We start from the raw sequence: 17,236 nt of genomic DNA on the forward strand, positions 1-17,236 counted from the left end.
CATTGGGGTCAGGGGGATTCTAAGAGAGGGGTGTTATATAGGGGTAGTCATCCAGAACTCATGAACTGGACATAAAAATATATCAATAAGGGTTTCCATTCAGTATCCCAGACTAGGCATTGACTTAGCTGTAGTGTTGAATTGAATCTTCTTACAACTTTCCCCTTTTGTAATGGCTTGGCAGGCAAGAGCAATGGTCTGGAGGGTTGCACAGACCAATGCCAGAGATTAAGATTAATTCTAAACCTTCCAGTAATCACCTCTTTTGTTTTGCCGTAGTCACACTTTGTGGGATGTGTATGCCCAGATATGGGTCCTGTGTCTGATGGGCCTACAGACCCCAGCTACTCCTCACTGATGAAGCTCAATGATGCCAAAAATGTTTGGAATGATATGATAAGTCATTTATAACACGACTGTACGCAAGTGTTTCTAGGCTCTTGTGGTCTCGTACAGAAGGGGAGTGAACTAGCAGTTTGGGCTGGATTGCCCCTTTTGGGGTGGTACCAAGCTTGATTTGTATATGGTCTTTCACCTTTTGTAATGGCTTGGCAGGTAAGAAACGATGGTGTGGAGGGTTGCCCAGTGCACTGCCAGAGGTTAATATCAATTTTAAACCTTCCAGCCATCACCTCTTTTGTTTGGCTGTGGTCCTTATTAGTAAACACTTCTATATTCTCTCAAGCAAATTCTTTATTTTACTTATCATTCTTGTCCAAATCTATATTCCAACACCAACTGTATTGCATTTATGTGTAGGTGTTCTGTGTGCCGTGTTTTGTGTACCAAAAGCCTAGCTGGGAATCAGTGAAGCACTGAACAACACAATGATACAGAAAGGATACCATTCTATGGATAGAAGGATAGAACACCAACATCCTTTTCTAATTGATCTCTCCACTTCATACAAGTGTTTCTTATGTATTCTATTCTGGCATACTAAGCCAGAATAGAATACATAAGAAACACTTGTATGAAGTGGAGCCTATCTCTGTCACTGATCACCACATTTCTCGCTCATGCTATTCTCTGTTATGTTATTCAGCCTTATTTACTTTAGCATGACCTCTGACATTTGCATGGCCTTCTGTCACTTTTAGCCCTCTTAGAGAGCATAGTGGGGTGGTCAGTGGGGTAGCAGGGGAAGAGCCATGTTCCTGTTGCTAGGATAGGTGTGAAAAGCACATCTGAGAAACCATGCCATGCACATGTGTATGACTGTATGCATTAAACTTGTGGTGATGTTAGTGCTGTTGGGTGGTCAGGTTGATTGATGCCATTGGCACCTAGAGACATCATACAAACCTCTGTAATAGTAATCAGGGGTGAGGCAGTTAGTATGCTTATTAGTGTGTGGCGTGGAGGCCAAGGGGTATGCGAACATGTTTTGTGTGAGGGACACTTGATCTAAATCCAGGGAAGAATATTGTGAGGCAGATGATGGGAGCTATGGGAGAAGTGTTTCTGATCTTGAGGAACCTGGGTGTGAGTGGGGGTATGATGGTATGAGGGTATGAGGTTTGGGTATGTGCTTGAGGAGTTAGTGTTGGGGGAATTGTCATGTCATGCAAGGTCCGCACAAGCGGCATTCAAAATCTGTCAATGCACTGCTGGTGGCTGCAGCCATGAACACCTTGGCCTGCTAGGGATGGTCACAGTGAATGGTGGTCTAGTTAGTTTGTGGCTTCCTAGGGCTGGCATGCACCCCTGTGGTCCAGACTTTGGTTCTACCTGTTGGATGGTCAGGTGTTGGCTCTTTGGTTGATTTAGTGGTGAAAGAAATTAGTATCATGTTTGCATGGGGCCTTTTTGTGGTCTGGTTACATGATGGGTGAGGTGAGTGTAAGACACCTTTAAAAAGATTATGCATTACCTGTGTGCTAGGAATGACCGCCCTGGTATGAAACTGTTCAATTGGGATGGTTTCCAGGGCTGGTTTTTGCCAATATCACTAGTTAGCATCAATGATTGATTTGCCATGTATTATTTATTATGCAATGATGCACAAGTGTTTCAAGGCGCATCATCTCATGCTTTATTGGGCTCTTGTAAAGAGGCAGTTCCAAGATGTGAAGTGCTGCTGTGATGTGCAGACTACTTTTAGGTGTTCAAGACAATTAACACCTTGCCCCTATGATGCTTCTTTTTGCAGTGTGGCACCATCAATACACTATTGTTGCTATATCTTAGGATCATGTTAGGTGTGTACTGTACAATATTGTTTTCAATAAATTCCGGCACCAGCCGTGTAAGTCCAAGTGGACAATGTAGAGTACCTTGAACTGATTGCTGCACCAGATTGGCAGCCAGACGAGAGCTTACAATATTGGTGTGATCTGTTCTCTCTTGTAAATTCACAGCACTAACCTGACATGCACCCATTAGGCTAGTATATAAACTGAATCTACTTTAGATTGTTCGTGCCACATTTGTTTGCGGCCGAACTGCCTGCATCCTATTTGCTCAGGTCCTGTTTTTTCGTTCCCTTTTTTTTTGGTCCCACGCCGTCAATGCTATGGAACCAGGGGACACCCCTGGACCCCCGAAACCCCAATATACCGAACAAGGTGAACGGGGGCCACCCCCACAGCCCCGCAGCTCATGTTCGGTTATGTGCAAACAAATGGGTAAACGGTCAAAAGATACAGGGCTAAATCAATCAGATAACGTATGCGAGCAAATACATTCAAACAAAATGGGTAATACTGATAAAACACGGAGAACAAATATAGATGGGAAGTGGAGGTAGGTGTAGATGGAGGCAAGTTTAGAGGATATTGAGAACAGATGGAGAAAGGAGGTGGAAAACTAATGGGATATGAGAGAACATGATATGATGTGATATTTTATTTATAGCACGCCTATACACAAGTGTTTCGAGGCGCAACGATGCAGGGGAGGGGAACAAGGGGGACAAGACAGCAATCTTACTAGGCCCAGTGACATTGAGATCACGCAAGTGCAGGAGGGAGGGAAGGGGAGAAGTGCCAGGGGAAGGGGAGGAGGAGCATGTGCAAGACATAGGATCAAACATTGAAAACAAGAAGTGCGGCGAGCCGGTGGCAATGCAGTGTTAAATGCAGAAAACAAGTGATTAGATAAGTGCTAGTAGAGAGCTAGTAGGGGGGTTGTAGGGCTGCAGATACAACCCCAAGCACAGGTTTGCCAGGAGGCAGTGCAGGTGTGCGACTGGGAGGGCAGGGACCTAGGCCTGTGGCTCAGAGGGTAGCCAGGTAACCAGTGCAGTATCAGACAGGAGATCAGCAGGGTAGCGGAAGAGAGAAGGCAGAAGCAAAGAGGAAAGTCTTGAGCTGCTTCTGGAACTGGAGATGGTTCTGCTCAAGTTTCAGAGAGAAAGGGAGGCTGTTCCAGAGGGAGGCACCAGCCGAAGAGAGACATCTGCCCCCAAGGAGCTGCTTGGAAAAGCCACTGACCCCTATCGAGCTGGAGTTGTAGGAGCAAAGAGTTTGAGTAGGAAGATCCTTAAGAAGAGAAAGCTGGAGATATTTTGGTCCCAGGCCCCAGAAGGCTTTGTGGACAATGCAAAGGGTCTTGAACCTGGTCCTTGCAGCCACTGGGACCCAATGGAGAGATGTCAGTGCTGGAGAGATACGATCCCTGGGCTTGAGGCAAAGGCCAAGTCTTGCAGTCCTGTTCTGGATGAGTTGCAGAGGACGGAGAGTAGAGGCAGGCAGATTTTAAAAGAGGCTGTTACAGTAGTCAAGCCTAGAGAGAACCAGAGCTCTAGAAACAGTAAGTTTGGGTAGTAGAGGAGAATACCTTTGAGGAGGTGCAATTGGTAGTTTGACTTCTTAGAGATGTCGGTAATATGAGGACAGAAGGAGAGGGAGGAGTAAAAGATAACCCAGAGGTTCTTAGCCTCACAGATGGGTGCGAGAGGAGGGCCAAGGGAGGCCAGCCAGGGAGTGGCGGGACAATGGGTTGCAGGCATGCCAATGAGGAGGATCTCTTATTTGCTGGCATTCAGGCAGAGATCATTGGTGCACACCACTCCTGGATTGCAGACAGACAATCCGGTATGAGAGAAGGAGAAGAGGCAGCACAGGGGAGCCTGAAAGCCAGCTTGGTGTCATCCAAATAGCACTGGACGTTGGAGCAGAGAGCAGCAATGCGGTGGGTGAGAGGTGCCAGGTATTGGTTGAAAAGCCAGAGAGACAGGTTAGACCCCTGGGGAAACCACAGGTGGAGAGAGAGATAGAGGAGGGGAAGTACCCAAGATGGACCTGGGATGGGCAGTCGGAGAGGAAAGAAGTCTGCCAGGCCAGAGCCTGATCAGTGATACCCAGGTTATCACAGAGCAGGTTGAGCAGGATGGCATGGTTTTCTTATCAAAGGCAGAAGAGCGATCAAGTAGGATAAGGACAGAGGAGAGATTACAATCAAGGAGAGAGAAGGTCTTCACAGATGTTCAGGAGAGCAGTTTCCGTGCTTCTGGCTGCTCTGAAGCCAGACGAAGGGTCTTGGAACAATAAACAGATTCAGTGTGAAAATTAAGCTGGGAGATGGCCAGCTTTTCCAGGAGTTTTCCCAGGAAAGGAGTGATAGAGATCAGGCGATAGCCGGAAGGGAGGGGTCAGCTGAGGGTTTCTTGAGAAGAGGGTGCACAAGAGAATGCTTCAGGGGGAGGGGAAGGTCCTGGAGGTGAAGGATAGCTTGCAGAAGTCAGCAAGGGCTGGAGCAAGGGTGTCAATGTGGTTCTTGATGGTTTTGGAAGAACAGTGAATAACCTGTATTGATGAGGTTTTCATAGATCGGACTTCTCTAGAAAGCTTGACAGGGGAGAAGAGAGTGAAGGCAGAGAAGGGAGGGGGCCAGAGGAAGGCTAGTGGCTAGAGGGAGAAGCAGGAGAAGCTGTGAGAGTGGACAGGATGTCCTGTGTTTTAGAGATGACGTGAGAAGCCAGGGCCGAACAGAGGGCATTGGAAGGCACAGGAGAGGTAGACACTGGGGTAGGATTGGCCATCTCCTTGCAGATTTTAAAGAGTTCATCCAGGTTGTTAGATGTCGCAGAAATGCGGGCTTGAAGTGTGCTCTCGTCTTAGTGAGGACATAGAGTCGGTATTGCTCAACCATTTCCTCTCAGCCACCCTACACTTGTGTGTAAGGGTGATGAGGTCTGAGTCATACCAGGAGTTGTATTTGATTTTGGGCTTCATGCGGATCCTCATGACAGGGTCAAGTACACCAAGAGTATCAGAGATAGCAGAGTGGAGCAGGGAAAGGTCTGTGTCAGGGTGTGAGTCAGCCAGAGGTACGGAAGGGGAGGAGAATGATGTGGCAAAAGCCTCAACTGGCACACGCTTAATGGGTCGAATGACTGAGAAGGTGGGTGACAGTGTGGGGGTAGATTTGGCCTGTGGGGTAGAGGAAAAGAGATGAGTGGAGAGGTGAAAGTGATCATTCCAGGAGAGAGGAGTGGTGAGAGGGTAAGAGAGAGGGAGGTCTGAGGAGATCAGAGCATCAAGAGTGTGTCCTGCAAAGGGAGTCGGGTCAAAGGGAAGAATGGAAAGAGAGAGAGAATGACAAAGGTCGCAAAAGAGTCCTGTGTTGAACTCTCCAAGGAGTTGAGTGGTAGAGGCATAGAGGGAGGAAGAGAGGTCCGCCCACTCGGAGAGGAAGGGGGTGATCTGACCAGGTGGCCGGTACATAGTAGCCACTATGAGAGAGTGGCCAGGAGAGAGAGATAGCCAACAGGCTGGGCATTTAAAGGCGGGTTAGGCCTGCATAGGAATGATAGAGGCAGGAATCCACTCCGGCAAGATCAAGGCTACACCCCACCCACTGGAACGGTTGAGTCTGGGTGTGCAGAGGATATTTTAGCCATCAGGAAGGAGAGTGTCAAAGCTCGTGACAGAGCTGGTCGTGAACGATGTCTTGGTGAGACCAAGGACATCAAGGCTGAGTTCTTCCGGGAGACGGCAGATGTCAGAGGAGTGCTTGACTGCTGAGCAAGAGTTAAAAGGGGCTAGGTGGAGAAGGTTGCCATCCTTGAAACACTTCCAGGAGGACTACAAACCAGAGGTACTGCCTGGGGAGGTGTTAGAAGGACCTGAGGGAGGGCAGAGAGGTAGAGAGGAAAGGGCAAGGTAGCCGAGGAGGAGAGAGAGGTGGCCAGAGAAGTGGCAGAGGGTAGAAGCAAGGAAGCCAAAGAACAGAGAGAGGGAACAGCAGGAGAGGTAAGGAAATTGATAAGGCACCCCATGTGGGATGGGTATGCACAGATATGGGTAGGAGGGGGAGGTTGGCCTGAGGGTCTTGGACCAAGACAGTGCCATTTAGGATAAACATTAATGATGATCTTAGAGGAGTAGAAGGAAGCCAGAAGTGCCTCCCAATGGGTGCCACCATTAATGGGAGAGGAAGAGTAAGGAGAGAGCACAGAGTCCATATGAAGGGTCCATAAGTCTGGCGAAAGAACAACAAAGAGGATATCAGTGAGGGTCTGTCTGGAGGAAGCGCTGGTGTAGCTATCAGCGATAGGGAGGCCTGCGTTGGAGACCATGATATCCTTTTGAAATTCTTCCTACTAGACTTAGGGAGAAGTATAGGATAGTCGATTGAGGAACAGTTGGAGAAGATAGGTTGGATAGAGAGCACCATAGGTGAACTGGAGGAGGGGGAAGAAGAGAGAGAGTGGGGTGGGAGGTGAATGAGAGCGGGGCGGAGGAGGTGGTGGTGCAGACACTGGGGGAGAACACTGGGGGTGCAAGTCAAAGAGACAGAACAAGACAAGCAACAACAGGACATATGGAAACACAATGGAGCCACTGGGCACAGCTAAGTTCGGAATTAGCAGGACAGATTAGCAGGACAATTAGCATTTACATGTTACCAGGGTAAGGAGTGTGATGCTTGAAATGCATTGGAGGGACAGGGCCTCCATATCCTTGTCCTTTATTCCTTTATCATGTTTGTTCTGTCTCGTTGTACCATGCCGGAGTTCATGTGGGTCTCCTGGCAGTGCGGCTCTTCCTATTTTTGGTTTGGTGTACAGACCCTTGGGATACCCTTATGGCACCCATGGGTAGGGGTACAACCCTGTACCCATAGTGTATGTTTTTGGGCACCTGTGGGTGGCCCACAGAGCAGGGTATGGGCTGGTGGCAGCTCCATGCTGAATTTGACAGGTGCTCTGAGTATCCTCCATTTTGGAATACCCAGGCCCTGCCATTGGAATCAGTTGATTCCTGATAGGAGACAAGATGGCCCCTGTGGCCTCTTGCTTTCCATTGCCTTTTACCTTGTTTTCCCAAAGTCCTGGGAAGCCCTGACTCTGTCCCTTCCCCCTGACTGGCTGTTGGGTAGAAGTTCCATATATAGTATTGTAAAGAAGTCCAGCCCAGACTGGCTGGAGCCTTCCCAATGACTGTATGTTGTGGCTACTCCCGTGAGGTGGGACCTGGGTGAATGGAGTGTGTGACGAATACACTTTTCATGTTAGGGGTGTCTAGTATCTGGTGTTTGACACAATGACTGAGACAGCCCTGCCCGAAACTGGTATGAATGCAATGTGGAGTGCTGAATGGCTGGGTGCTTGTCCGAATCAACATTCTGTGTTGTGAGTGTCTGGATGGAGAAGAATGGCCTGAATGCACTGTGAGCCTGATTGTCTGCCTGCCTGCATGAATGCCCTTCTGGATGATTGGTTGGCTGAGCGTGACCCAGCAGAGTGAATGAGAGACCAAACAGTATATCTGGGGACCTATCACTGATGGAAATCGTTCAGAAGCTGAAGTCAGAAGAAGAAGGTGAACCGCTGTTCCCTTCGACGCAATATGAAAGTTGCTGTGCCTTCAAAAACTAATCCAAGAGAGGACCTGGCTAGGAGACCTCTTCCCAAGCTACGAGAGACCATTGTGCACCAGCTGATCTTTGCCAAAGTATCCTGGAAGTCAGACCCTTGAAAGTTTGCCTACCGGAGAACGGTACTGCTGCGGAATCCGCAATGAAGCACCCGGACACCCCAATCCATCGTCGTTGACCAGGGTTCATAGGTTTGCTATAACCGCTGGAAGCCAGTCGAAGTGTGTTGCCCAGACACGGGGACAACTTGACGTTGTGCTGCTCAATGACCTGAGCCGCAACGGTCCATTGCCTAAGACATTTGATTCAAGGACTCCTTGCTTATCATCATCGACCACTTTGTCCAGCTGGAGAAAGTCAAGGTCGTCGATGACCGAGGAGAATCCGCCGGTGGGTTTCCTGCCACCGAAGACCACAAAGACGCTAACAACCCGACGCCCTTGCTAGGCCAAAGTTCTTCATTAACTCCTTGCGGCAACAAACTATCATTGTCGAGGGTCACTGCATGCCTCAGCTTGCAGGACGTTTTTGACCGATCGTCAACGAGCATCGCAAGAAACGAAGCTGCTGCCTCAATGACAGTTTTCAACTTTTTCTTCACAGAATCTCGACAACCCGTGGCTCCTGCCCTAAAGGGAATGCACTCAAGAAGGGCCCATTGATGACTATTCGAAGAACTCTACGAAACAGGTACTTTGGGGTCATGGCACCTTTTATAAGGAATTGAGACTATAATGAGCATAATTGGACTGGGCTTGTCAAATATGCTTTATTTACAGGTTGCCCAGATGGGGGATCCTCGCATAGAACTGTCTCATGGTAGTGGGATAGACTGTCCTGCCATAGCGTGATTTAACTTGCTTTCTTTCTGTGGTCTATCGTCGATTCATCTTATAATGTCATTTGTATGCTATTTGGGGCTGTTAGCAGTGGGAGCATTTCAAAGGAATCAATATTAAAGAGTGGTACCACGTAGACCTGTATATATTTGCCATTATAGTATTGCCAGCAAACAAAGTGTGTTATCGTGATTGTGTATAATACTTGAACCTTTATATAAAGACTGTGTTTTCACTAACATTGTGTGTGGACATTCCTTTGTGGGTGCGTGGAGACTGAAGAACCAGCCCGCATCACCTCCTAAGAGCTTAAGCCTTGATAGCTCGTCCTCCGCTATCGCATAGAGAATCTTGGCTGGGGTGCTCGGTGCTTCGACTGTGCCATATAGAGAGGAGTACAGATACCCCCTCCAGTCTTTACAAGGAGTAGCAATTTTGTCAAAGACGGGAACAATATATAGAGCATCTATCGCGTCTGGTCATTGGACTGTTCCAGGATTTCTTGCGTTGGTGTGGTGAATGAGGACTTTCATTTTGGTTCTGCCGAGTTTCACTCTGATCTCAGTTATCAGAGTCAGCTCGGTGAGACATCTGGTGAGGTAGAGCTGAGCTGCGTTTGTATTGTGTGGAGTTTCAGGAAAATGTATGTGTCGTTGGCATACTGGCAGCATGTGAGGCGGTGTGCTCAAGAGCAGTGCCATGGAAATATGTTGAACAGGGGTGGTGGGAGGATGGATTCCTGAGGGAATGTGCAGGTAATGATGAGGAGGCTGATATAGATTTAGCGGACGAGCCCTAGCAGCTGTTTTGGGTCGTGGCTAAGCCTCTCTAACAGGTTACTGGGCTGCGCACATTGAAGTGTAAGGTGGGGGGCAGGTTCAGGCTGGTGAACATTCATAGGTGCACATTGGGCTTCATTTTACTGAGCGGAGAGTTGGTGAGAATTAGCCGCAATGAGAAACGGAGGGTAGAGTTTCAAGCAGGCTGTAAACAACACAAGTAGACAAAATGCAGGGGCAGCATTAACATGGCTGTGATTCTGTTTCAGAGTGTGGCGTGAAAGCCGCATTGCCATAAGCATTAACTGCGTGCAGAGCCTAGCTCTGTGGGGGAAAAAAAGACTCACGGAGCTAATCTGGGTCAACCGGCTGGCATTTCATGCCTCGCGGCTATTGCTATCCTAATGGGGGCCAGAGAGCATGTGTCAGAGATTAGGACCCTGAATGATTTTCTGATTTCATGGTTTCCAGATTGCTTTGTCTCTCGCTGTGGCGCCCCCTAGTGCTGGCATAGAGTCCTGTTTTAGGCTATGGGCTGACACCACCCACGTACTTGTCTCTTATATCATTGGATTCAATCTATTGTTATTAACTCTTCAATGCGCTCCCAGTTTTTGTCCATGAACCCTTTCAACACAGAGGGTCTACCTTTTCTGCCATGCATTTTTCTCTGTGCATCCTTTCTTCCACATTATGGAATCTGAATAGACACTTTCCATCTTTCATTGCACGCGCCTCCGTGGCATTGGCTGCTTGAGGGAAGCAGAACAGATCGTTTGGTCGTTTTCACGTTTTCACGCCTTTCTATGACTTCTAACGCTTTGTTATACCTTCCATGCTTGCTAATGTCCTTTTCATGCCTTGCTGTGCCATATCATGATTTGCTATATGTGGCTGACTGCCCCCCTCGCCAACCTGATCTTCGAGGTATCCGCTGTCTGATGCCAGGACCATCACGCTCAAATCGTACATTCTAACACACGACCCCCATCACGACTAAGGCACCACTTTGCTGCAATTCAACGCCCCTCCTCACAAATATCAAACAAATCAACACTACATTTCTCCAACAAACCTACATAGCAGAGAGGCTGCCAATGCATCCTTGCACCACAGTCAAAGAAAACTCTCCCCTGAACACAAAGGCTTCCATGCTTCTGACACAGAACACCAAGAAAAGACCCACACATTCCTGTCTGCATGTGTTAACACAGCAGCAAAGCTATCTTGCACTTTTTCCTCTCTTCTTGCTGACCCAACCAACCCCTTTTCCTTGAGATCAGTGAGTGCCTGGAGACTTTGCAAATATAAGTGGGGCATAGCATAAATCCCCATGAATATAGCATACATTTCTTATCTTACCCCGTATCAACCACAGTGTCTCCTTTCTTGTTACTATTCCTCTTTACTCAGTAAGTTCACTAAACGCCTGCTGGCCAATCCATCTAATTTGCCAAGCGTCGCCCACACCTTTTCTCGAAGAGTCCCCACTGGCTACCCATGTCTTTTCGCACAGAATAATTACAGAAATAAATAACTGCATTTAAATATTTCAAATTAATTCCATTTACATATAAATACATTTGACATTGCATTGCATTTCCTAAGTGTCTATCAAAAATACTTTTGGGTTAGGTGCGCTATACAAATGCATAAATAAATAAATAAATAAATACATACATACATACATACATACATACATACATACATAAATAAGCACTTTCTCTGATGCGGTTCCTCCACTCTGGCGCTTTTCCTTTCTCTTATATCAGACTAGTTTCTTCTTCACCTCTGCACACCTCGCCTCGTTCCCAAGGTTAGATATCTTGTGACCATCATCAATAGCATTTTCCTCTTCTTCTATTCTTCCCACCCCCCCTCTTCTTTTCCAAATGTGACTAGTTGAATTATTGAAGTTGCACTGGCTTTTTTGGATCAGTAAACATTTAACTGATTCTGTGGATCTTCGAATTTTGCTCTTGATTATAATACTTTTCTGTTCTTGTGAAGCCCTTTTTTCAATATCCCTCCAGTTGTCAGGACATAGGTTATCCTTACCGCCATTTAATATTACTCAATTTATCGAAAAAATGAAGGGCTGAGTCGATCATGCTGCGTGATTTGAACATGCAAAGAGGCGGGCTGATACCAAATTGGACGACAGCGCTTACTTGGTGAACTCTCTTTCGATGGCATTTCTCGGTCACGTGTGTAAACATAGTAAGTTTCCTTTTCAAATAACTGCATCTGTAGACGTGTTAGTGCTGTAGAGGATACACAGGGTGACTGTTATCTAATTCTCACTGCTGCACAGGTGATGGGCGTTGCCTTGTATGCGGCCGATTAACATGTTTCGAAGCATTGTTTCGTCCACAACGCCCCCTTATTAGCTGACGGGCTACATACCTTACATCCCTGATGTTAGTATAAGTTTTATACTAACATCAGGGATACCTGCACTTGACAAGTTCAAATCCACAGCAGGGTCGATGCAACCCTTAATACTGAAGTCCATAAATTGGAAAGCACTACATTGGGTAATAATAGCAGGTAATAATACGACAGCACCTAGAAGCGGGAGAAATCTGCCAGGAACCGCTATTATTTCGAACATGAGATACATGTAATTCAGAACCCATTTAATTAAATTTTATTCAGAAGCCATATTTAATGAAATGAGCCCGTTAAAAAAAAACATCAACAACAAAAAAACACACCATCCTATTAATTTGCACTTGCATTGTAAACCTTTTGTGACGGAGCAGTGCTTGGGCCTCAAGGCTGCGTACATCCAATATTCACAAGGGTGCCGTGGGGGCCCCTTGCTCTGCTGTACATGTGCTTTCCTGTCATGCTGCAGCCCTAATTGCTTATGACTTTGGGATCACGCCGGCATATTACACAGATCCATGCATATTTTGATTGGCAGCAGAGAAAGACATATCATAGGTCTCTACGGTGAATGTTGTGTAGACGAGAACAATGAGCCAAAATACGGGCCTTGGGGTGCCACGCAGAAAGCGTCTTGCTCTGCACATCAGGGTCGCAAAAACACTATCCTGTATGATACCAAATACATGTTAATTAAATGGCTGACGGCGAAACAGAATTATTCAGAAGCTCTCGCATTGCAATGGAGACTTAATTGTCCCAAGACAACGTGCAAGACTGCCATCCGAAGTGACTGTAATGAGGCCTGCGAGCTAACCATGGCGCTCTACGACAGCGATTATGCGTTGGAAGCAGACATAATTACCCGCTATGGTGTAGATCGCCGTCACCACCAGTAACAGAACCGTTGACAGGTAGAGGTCCCAGCCGAGAGATATCTGGATGAAGAGCGCACCTGAGAAGATATCCGTCTGCAAGAGAGACAAACCACATTCACATTTGATGATGCGGGGCACGACACAAAATGGCTGCCCGAGGCGTTCCTTGATCGCGGTACTTATTGCAGATGCTCCTCTCAGAGCGAACGCAAACCGTGAAGAGCAAATAAGGAAAGCCAGGCGACTGTAGGAGGATTTACAGGAAACATGGGCATGGGTGGGACCCTCCTGTACAGAATGTGGTATTGGATACATCAATGAATGAACACGTGGAATGAAGAACTTGAACTTGGATAATGAGAACTAGCGACCTGAAGGGGGCATTACTAGTGACTATTGGAGCTTTCACTAAAGCTGGGTGATTGGTCTCAGTGTACATGTTGTTGGAGAACACATGCCACAGTTGGGGTCCTTCAACATACAGATCCTACAACCACATTCCAATTGGCAGGAGGAAATGACATGTTATTAGGTATTCAGGATGTTGGAGGGAAACCCTAGCCTCATTGATATGAAGCTTGGATGATCTAGTGTATATTTAAGAGAAGGGTAGTCTCGATAGTGAGGACTCTGAGCAGACTGTACTGTTATAACAAAAGGTGTCCCAACACTTACATTTCAAGCAGGCATTAGCTTTGCATTCTATACCATGAGTTAGTTTGAGGTGCTGAATACCCCTTTTAATTTCAGAACAATCTTACTCCAACATTCGTGATATTTGAAAGACAATGGGCCTCATTACGAGTTAGGAGGTAAGGGATTACCGGCACCGGTAAGGGTACGGTGCCGGTAATCCCTTACCTCCATATTCCGAGGTCCCTTAGCGGGTCCCTTCCTTAACGCCTGGTCTGACCAGGCGTTAAGGACGGGACCCGCTAAGGGACTTCAGAGCTAATAACGGTATCACAAATTGCGGTACCGTTATTAGCTACTTTCCCATTCCCATTGAGCCCTATCGGGGCTCAAATGGGAATGGGGAATGGTTCTCAGAATGGGGATTTACCAGGTCCTCCAAGGTTGGTATGACCCGGTAAGTACCCATTCCGAGAACCGGGACCCGGAATGCGGTAAGGGGGTAGCCATGGTGCTAAGAGCACCATAGCTACCTCCTACCTCGTAATGAGGCCCAATGTCCTGCATTTTATACATTTTTCTCATTTCCTAGTGACACATATAGATGTTCCAAAAAAGTAATTCCTGATTGTTCCGTGATTCATTTATAAGACAAACATATACGTGATAGATAAACAACATTCTGTTCAGTTTGTGTTCAGGGAACTAGGATGGCCATTTCCGAATGCACGATCCTTATTTTTGGTGGTTTAGTTACACAATCTTACAAACATACATAGACAAACATTGTGTTCAACTTACTATCCTCTGATAGTATACACCTTCTTTTACTGTGAGCATCACAAGTGCCCCACTACACAGGCTTGTCACAAACACATATAATGTATACTTCGGACATTTATACTACAAGATAACAAAGTTCAAGCATTGTGTTCTTGTAGTTTCACTTAATTTATTTTAGCCAACTTTAGCTGTGTCTGTTTGTGTGATATATTTTGTGCTTCTATACCCACGAGATATCTAGTGCATTGTTTTATTTATTTTCTGTAATGGTCATTTGACCAATCCTGGGTCGACGTCGCTGGGAGGTAGCTTTGGGTGGGGACGGGGCAGATGGTCGTGTTTCCTGACCTTCTTCTATGGCGTTTCGGCAGGATGTTATATGCTGCTGCCTTCGTTAAGACCGTGGATTGGGTTGTCCCTTGGAGACCTTCCTTTCCTCAGAGACAGGTCAGGGCAAGAGCATAGACAGCTGTGTTGAAGACTGCTGTTGCGTTGTGCCACTTGTATACAGCTATCCGGATCATAAGTGATCAGTACCTTGTCTTCGGATGCAGTACATGCTCTGCCACACCCCCAGACTCGCAGGCTTCTGAGCCCACCAGGAACAGACCAGGGCTTCAGCACGGCCTTGATGCGCCTAGATGAACCCTTCTGAGCCTTGGAAAGCCCTTGAGACCCTCTCAGTGGGTAGTATCACAAGGTAGCCCTGTGTTGCAAGATACGGAGTGGATCATCTGCTGCGACATGTGCGCAAGTGCAGACCCACCTGCCCCCGCACCTGTGCCTTTCCCAAGTTTCACGCGATTGGTGGAATCAGAATTCCGAGGTGCCATCTACTCAGCACAGCTTGGCTGTACACCTGGAAACTATGGCCCGGGAACATACCAAAATAATTTTGAATCCCAAAACATTGAAATTCGAAAGCCCCATTTTACCTTATATATATGTGGGGGATTAAGTTAATAAAAAAAGGTGGAGGGGTATTCAGGGTGTTGCGGGGGTCTCGCCCTGTGTATATATGGGTCAAAAGGGGGTAAAACAAAAAGAAAATCAGTATTTTTATTTTCGCAATAATAACATAGATCGATATGGCTCAACATTGAAAGGAGTGTAGGTCTCTTTTCGGGGGGGTCTGGCGTCTGCTGGGGAAGGAGAGTAGTTCAATGCAACCCATGTCTAAAGCATTGAATAGGGAACATTGTAGGGTTACAGTTACAGTCACTGCCCACTCTAACTCCTCAAGTATGATCGATTTCTCCACGAGCCATGACTGGTGGTGGCTCAGCCCATGCTCTGTAATAAGGAACATGCACGGAAATAGCTTAGTTTAAATGGTGATTATCACCAGAGAAATGCAGTAATTTCCCGTTCTAAATGGCTGGCTCTTTTTGACAGTAATACTAAAGAGTATCCATTTCACTGCAAACAGCACTGAGTATCATTTGCACAGGGGGTTGGACCAAATGTATATTACCTTCAGACGCAAGTAAGCCCCATAAGGGTGTCCAGTCAATTGGTCGACAGCAAACTGGTCGACAGGACATTTGGTCGACACCATTTGGTCGAATGCCAAATGGTCGAATTTTTTTTTTTATATATATATATGTGTTTTGTGGGTTTTCGTGTGTCGAAAAAAAAAAAATAGAAAAAAAAGGGGGTTGGGGGGGGGGACCCCCCCAAAAAAAAAAAAAAAAAAAGTGTAAAAAAAAAAAAAAAAAAATTTCGACCATTTGGCATTCGACCAAATGGTGTCGACCAATTGTCCTGTCGACCAAATTTTTTCGACCAATTGACTGGGAACCCCCCATAAGGATGAAGGGAACACATTATTGCTTTTATCTTGGACCGGTTTGTGGAAATTATTAAGCCCATACGAGACAATGATCCAGGGCAGGGTTCTGCAACCTGCAGCTCTCCAGATGTTTTGGACTATGACTCCCATGAGTCTTTACCATTGACTGTGGTGGCTAAGGCAAATGGGAGATGTAGTCCAAAACATCTGGCTAGTCAAAGGTGCAGACCCCTGCCGTAGAGTTAATGTTGAGACAGCTATTAGGGGGCATCTTTGAAATAACATGTGATTGGATATTGTTTCTTTGTTGCACCAGGAATGATCAAACCTTCCTCAAGATGCAACTGGCTAGAAAAGAAATGTCTGTTTTAAGCAACCCCTACGGTTACTCTTGCTCTTTCCTGTTTGCCGATTTCATTGGCCCTCATTCCAACCCAGGTGGTAATTTCCCTACTTTACCACCATGGTGTAAACTATGTTTACACCATGGTGGATTTACCGCCCCATTGCAAGGTGAGTGGGGCGGTAAATCCCCAATCCTCATTTACCCTTCCCCATTCCCATTTTTGCCCCATAAGGTATAATGGGAGTAGGGAAGGCGCTAAATACGGTGCCGTAATTAGCGCCAAGGACGCTTAGCGCCTTGGTACTTAACGCCTGCTAAAAGCAGGCGTTAAGGTGGAAATCAGGCGTTAAGGGTTAAGGGTTAACGGTGCCGACGGCGCCGTTAAACCCTTAACGCCTGGGTTGGAATGAGGGCCATTGACTGATTATGGATTCAGGTGTTTACCCATATTTCTGCCTTTATCCTGAAAGTGGGTCTGATTCTAAATAAGCAACATAGGGCCTCATTACAAATCAGGCGGTCCGGAAATAACGGTGGCGGTAAACCCGCCGCCACCGTTGTTTCCGGACCGCCTGATCCCGACTCCTGCAGGCGGGAGGTGATGTTCCCGCCAGGTTTGACCTGGCAAGTTTAACACTGCCCGCCTGCAGGCGGACGAGGAAACACCGGCAGCATTACGAGATGCTGCCGGTGTTTCCATGATCCCCATTCCCATTGAGTCCCAAAGGACTCAATGGGAATGGGGATTAACACCATTCCGCCTCCGTTATTCCCGGGAAACCGGGGTTGTAATGCCCCGGTAATTCTGGGAATCTCGGAGGCGGAATGGTAATACGAGTCCGGCAATAACCAGGCGGTTTTACCGCCTCAGTTACCGCCGGACTCGTAATGAAGCCCATAGTTTTTAAATGGATCGGGCCAGCAGTGAATATACGACTTTGGAGGGGAGACAAATTGGTAGAATATGAATG

The 17,236-nt window shown here is 46.9% G+C and overlaps 1 protein-coding gene across 2 annotated transcripts in view; it reads right to left on the minus strand.

Moving 5' to 3' along the window:
- SLC5A9 (solute carrier family 5 member 9) overlaps window positions 1-17,236 on the minus strand; it is a 702,002-nt gene that overhangs the window by 162,649 nt on the left and 522,117 nt on the right. For both annotated transcript variants that reach the window (XM_069642236.1, XM_069642237.1), the window contains exon 6: window positions 12,699-12,804. In XM_069642236.1, coding sequence (XP_069498337.1) covers window positions 12,699-12,804 — 106 coding nt within the window. The remainder of the gene's footprint in view (window positions 1-12,698; window positions 12,805-17,236) is intronic.

This window comes from Ambystoma mexicanum, chromosome 1q (genome assembly GCF_040938575.1).
Source record: "Ambystoma mexicanum isolate Mex_15411 chromosome 1q, UKY_AmexF1_1, whole genome shotgun sequence".
NCBI classification, from domain to species: domain Eukaryota; kingdom Metazoa; phylum Chordata; class Amphibia; order Caudata; family Ambystomatidae; genus Ambystoma; species Ambystoma mexicanum.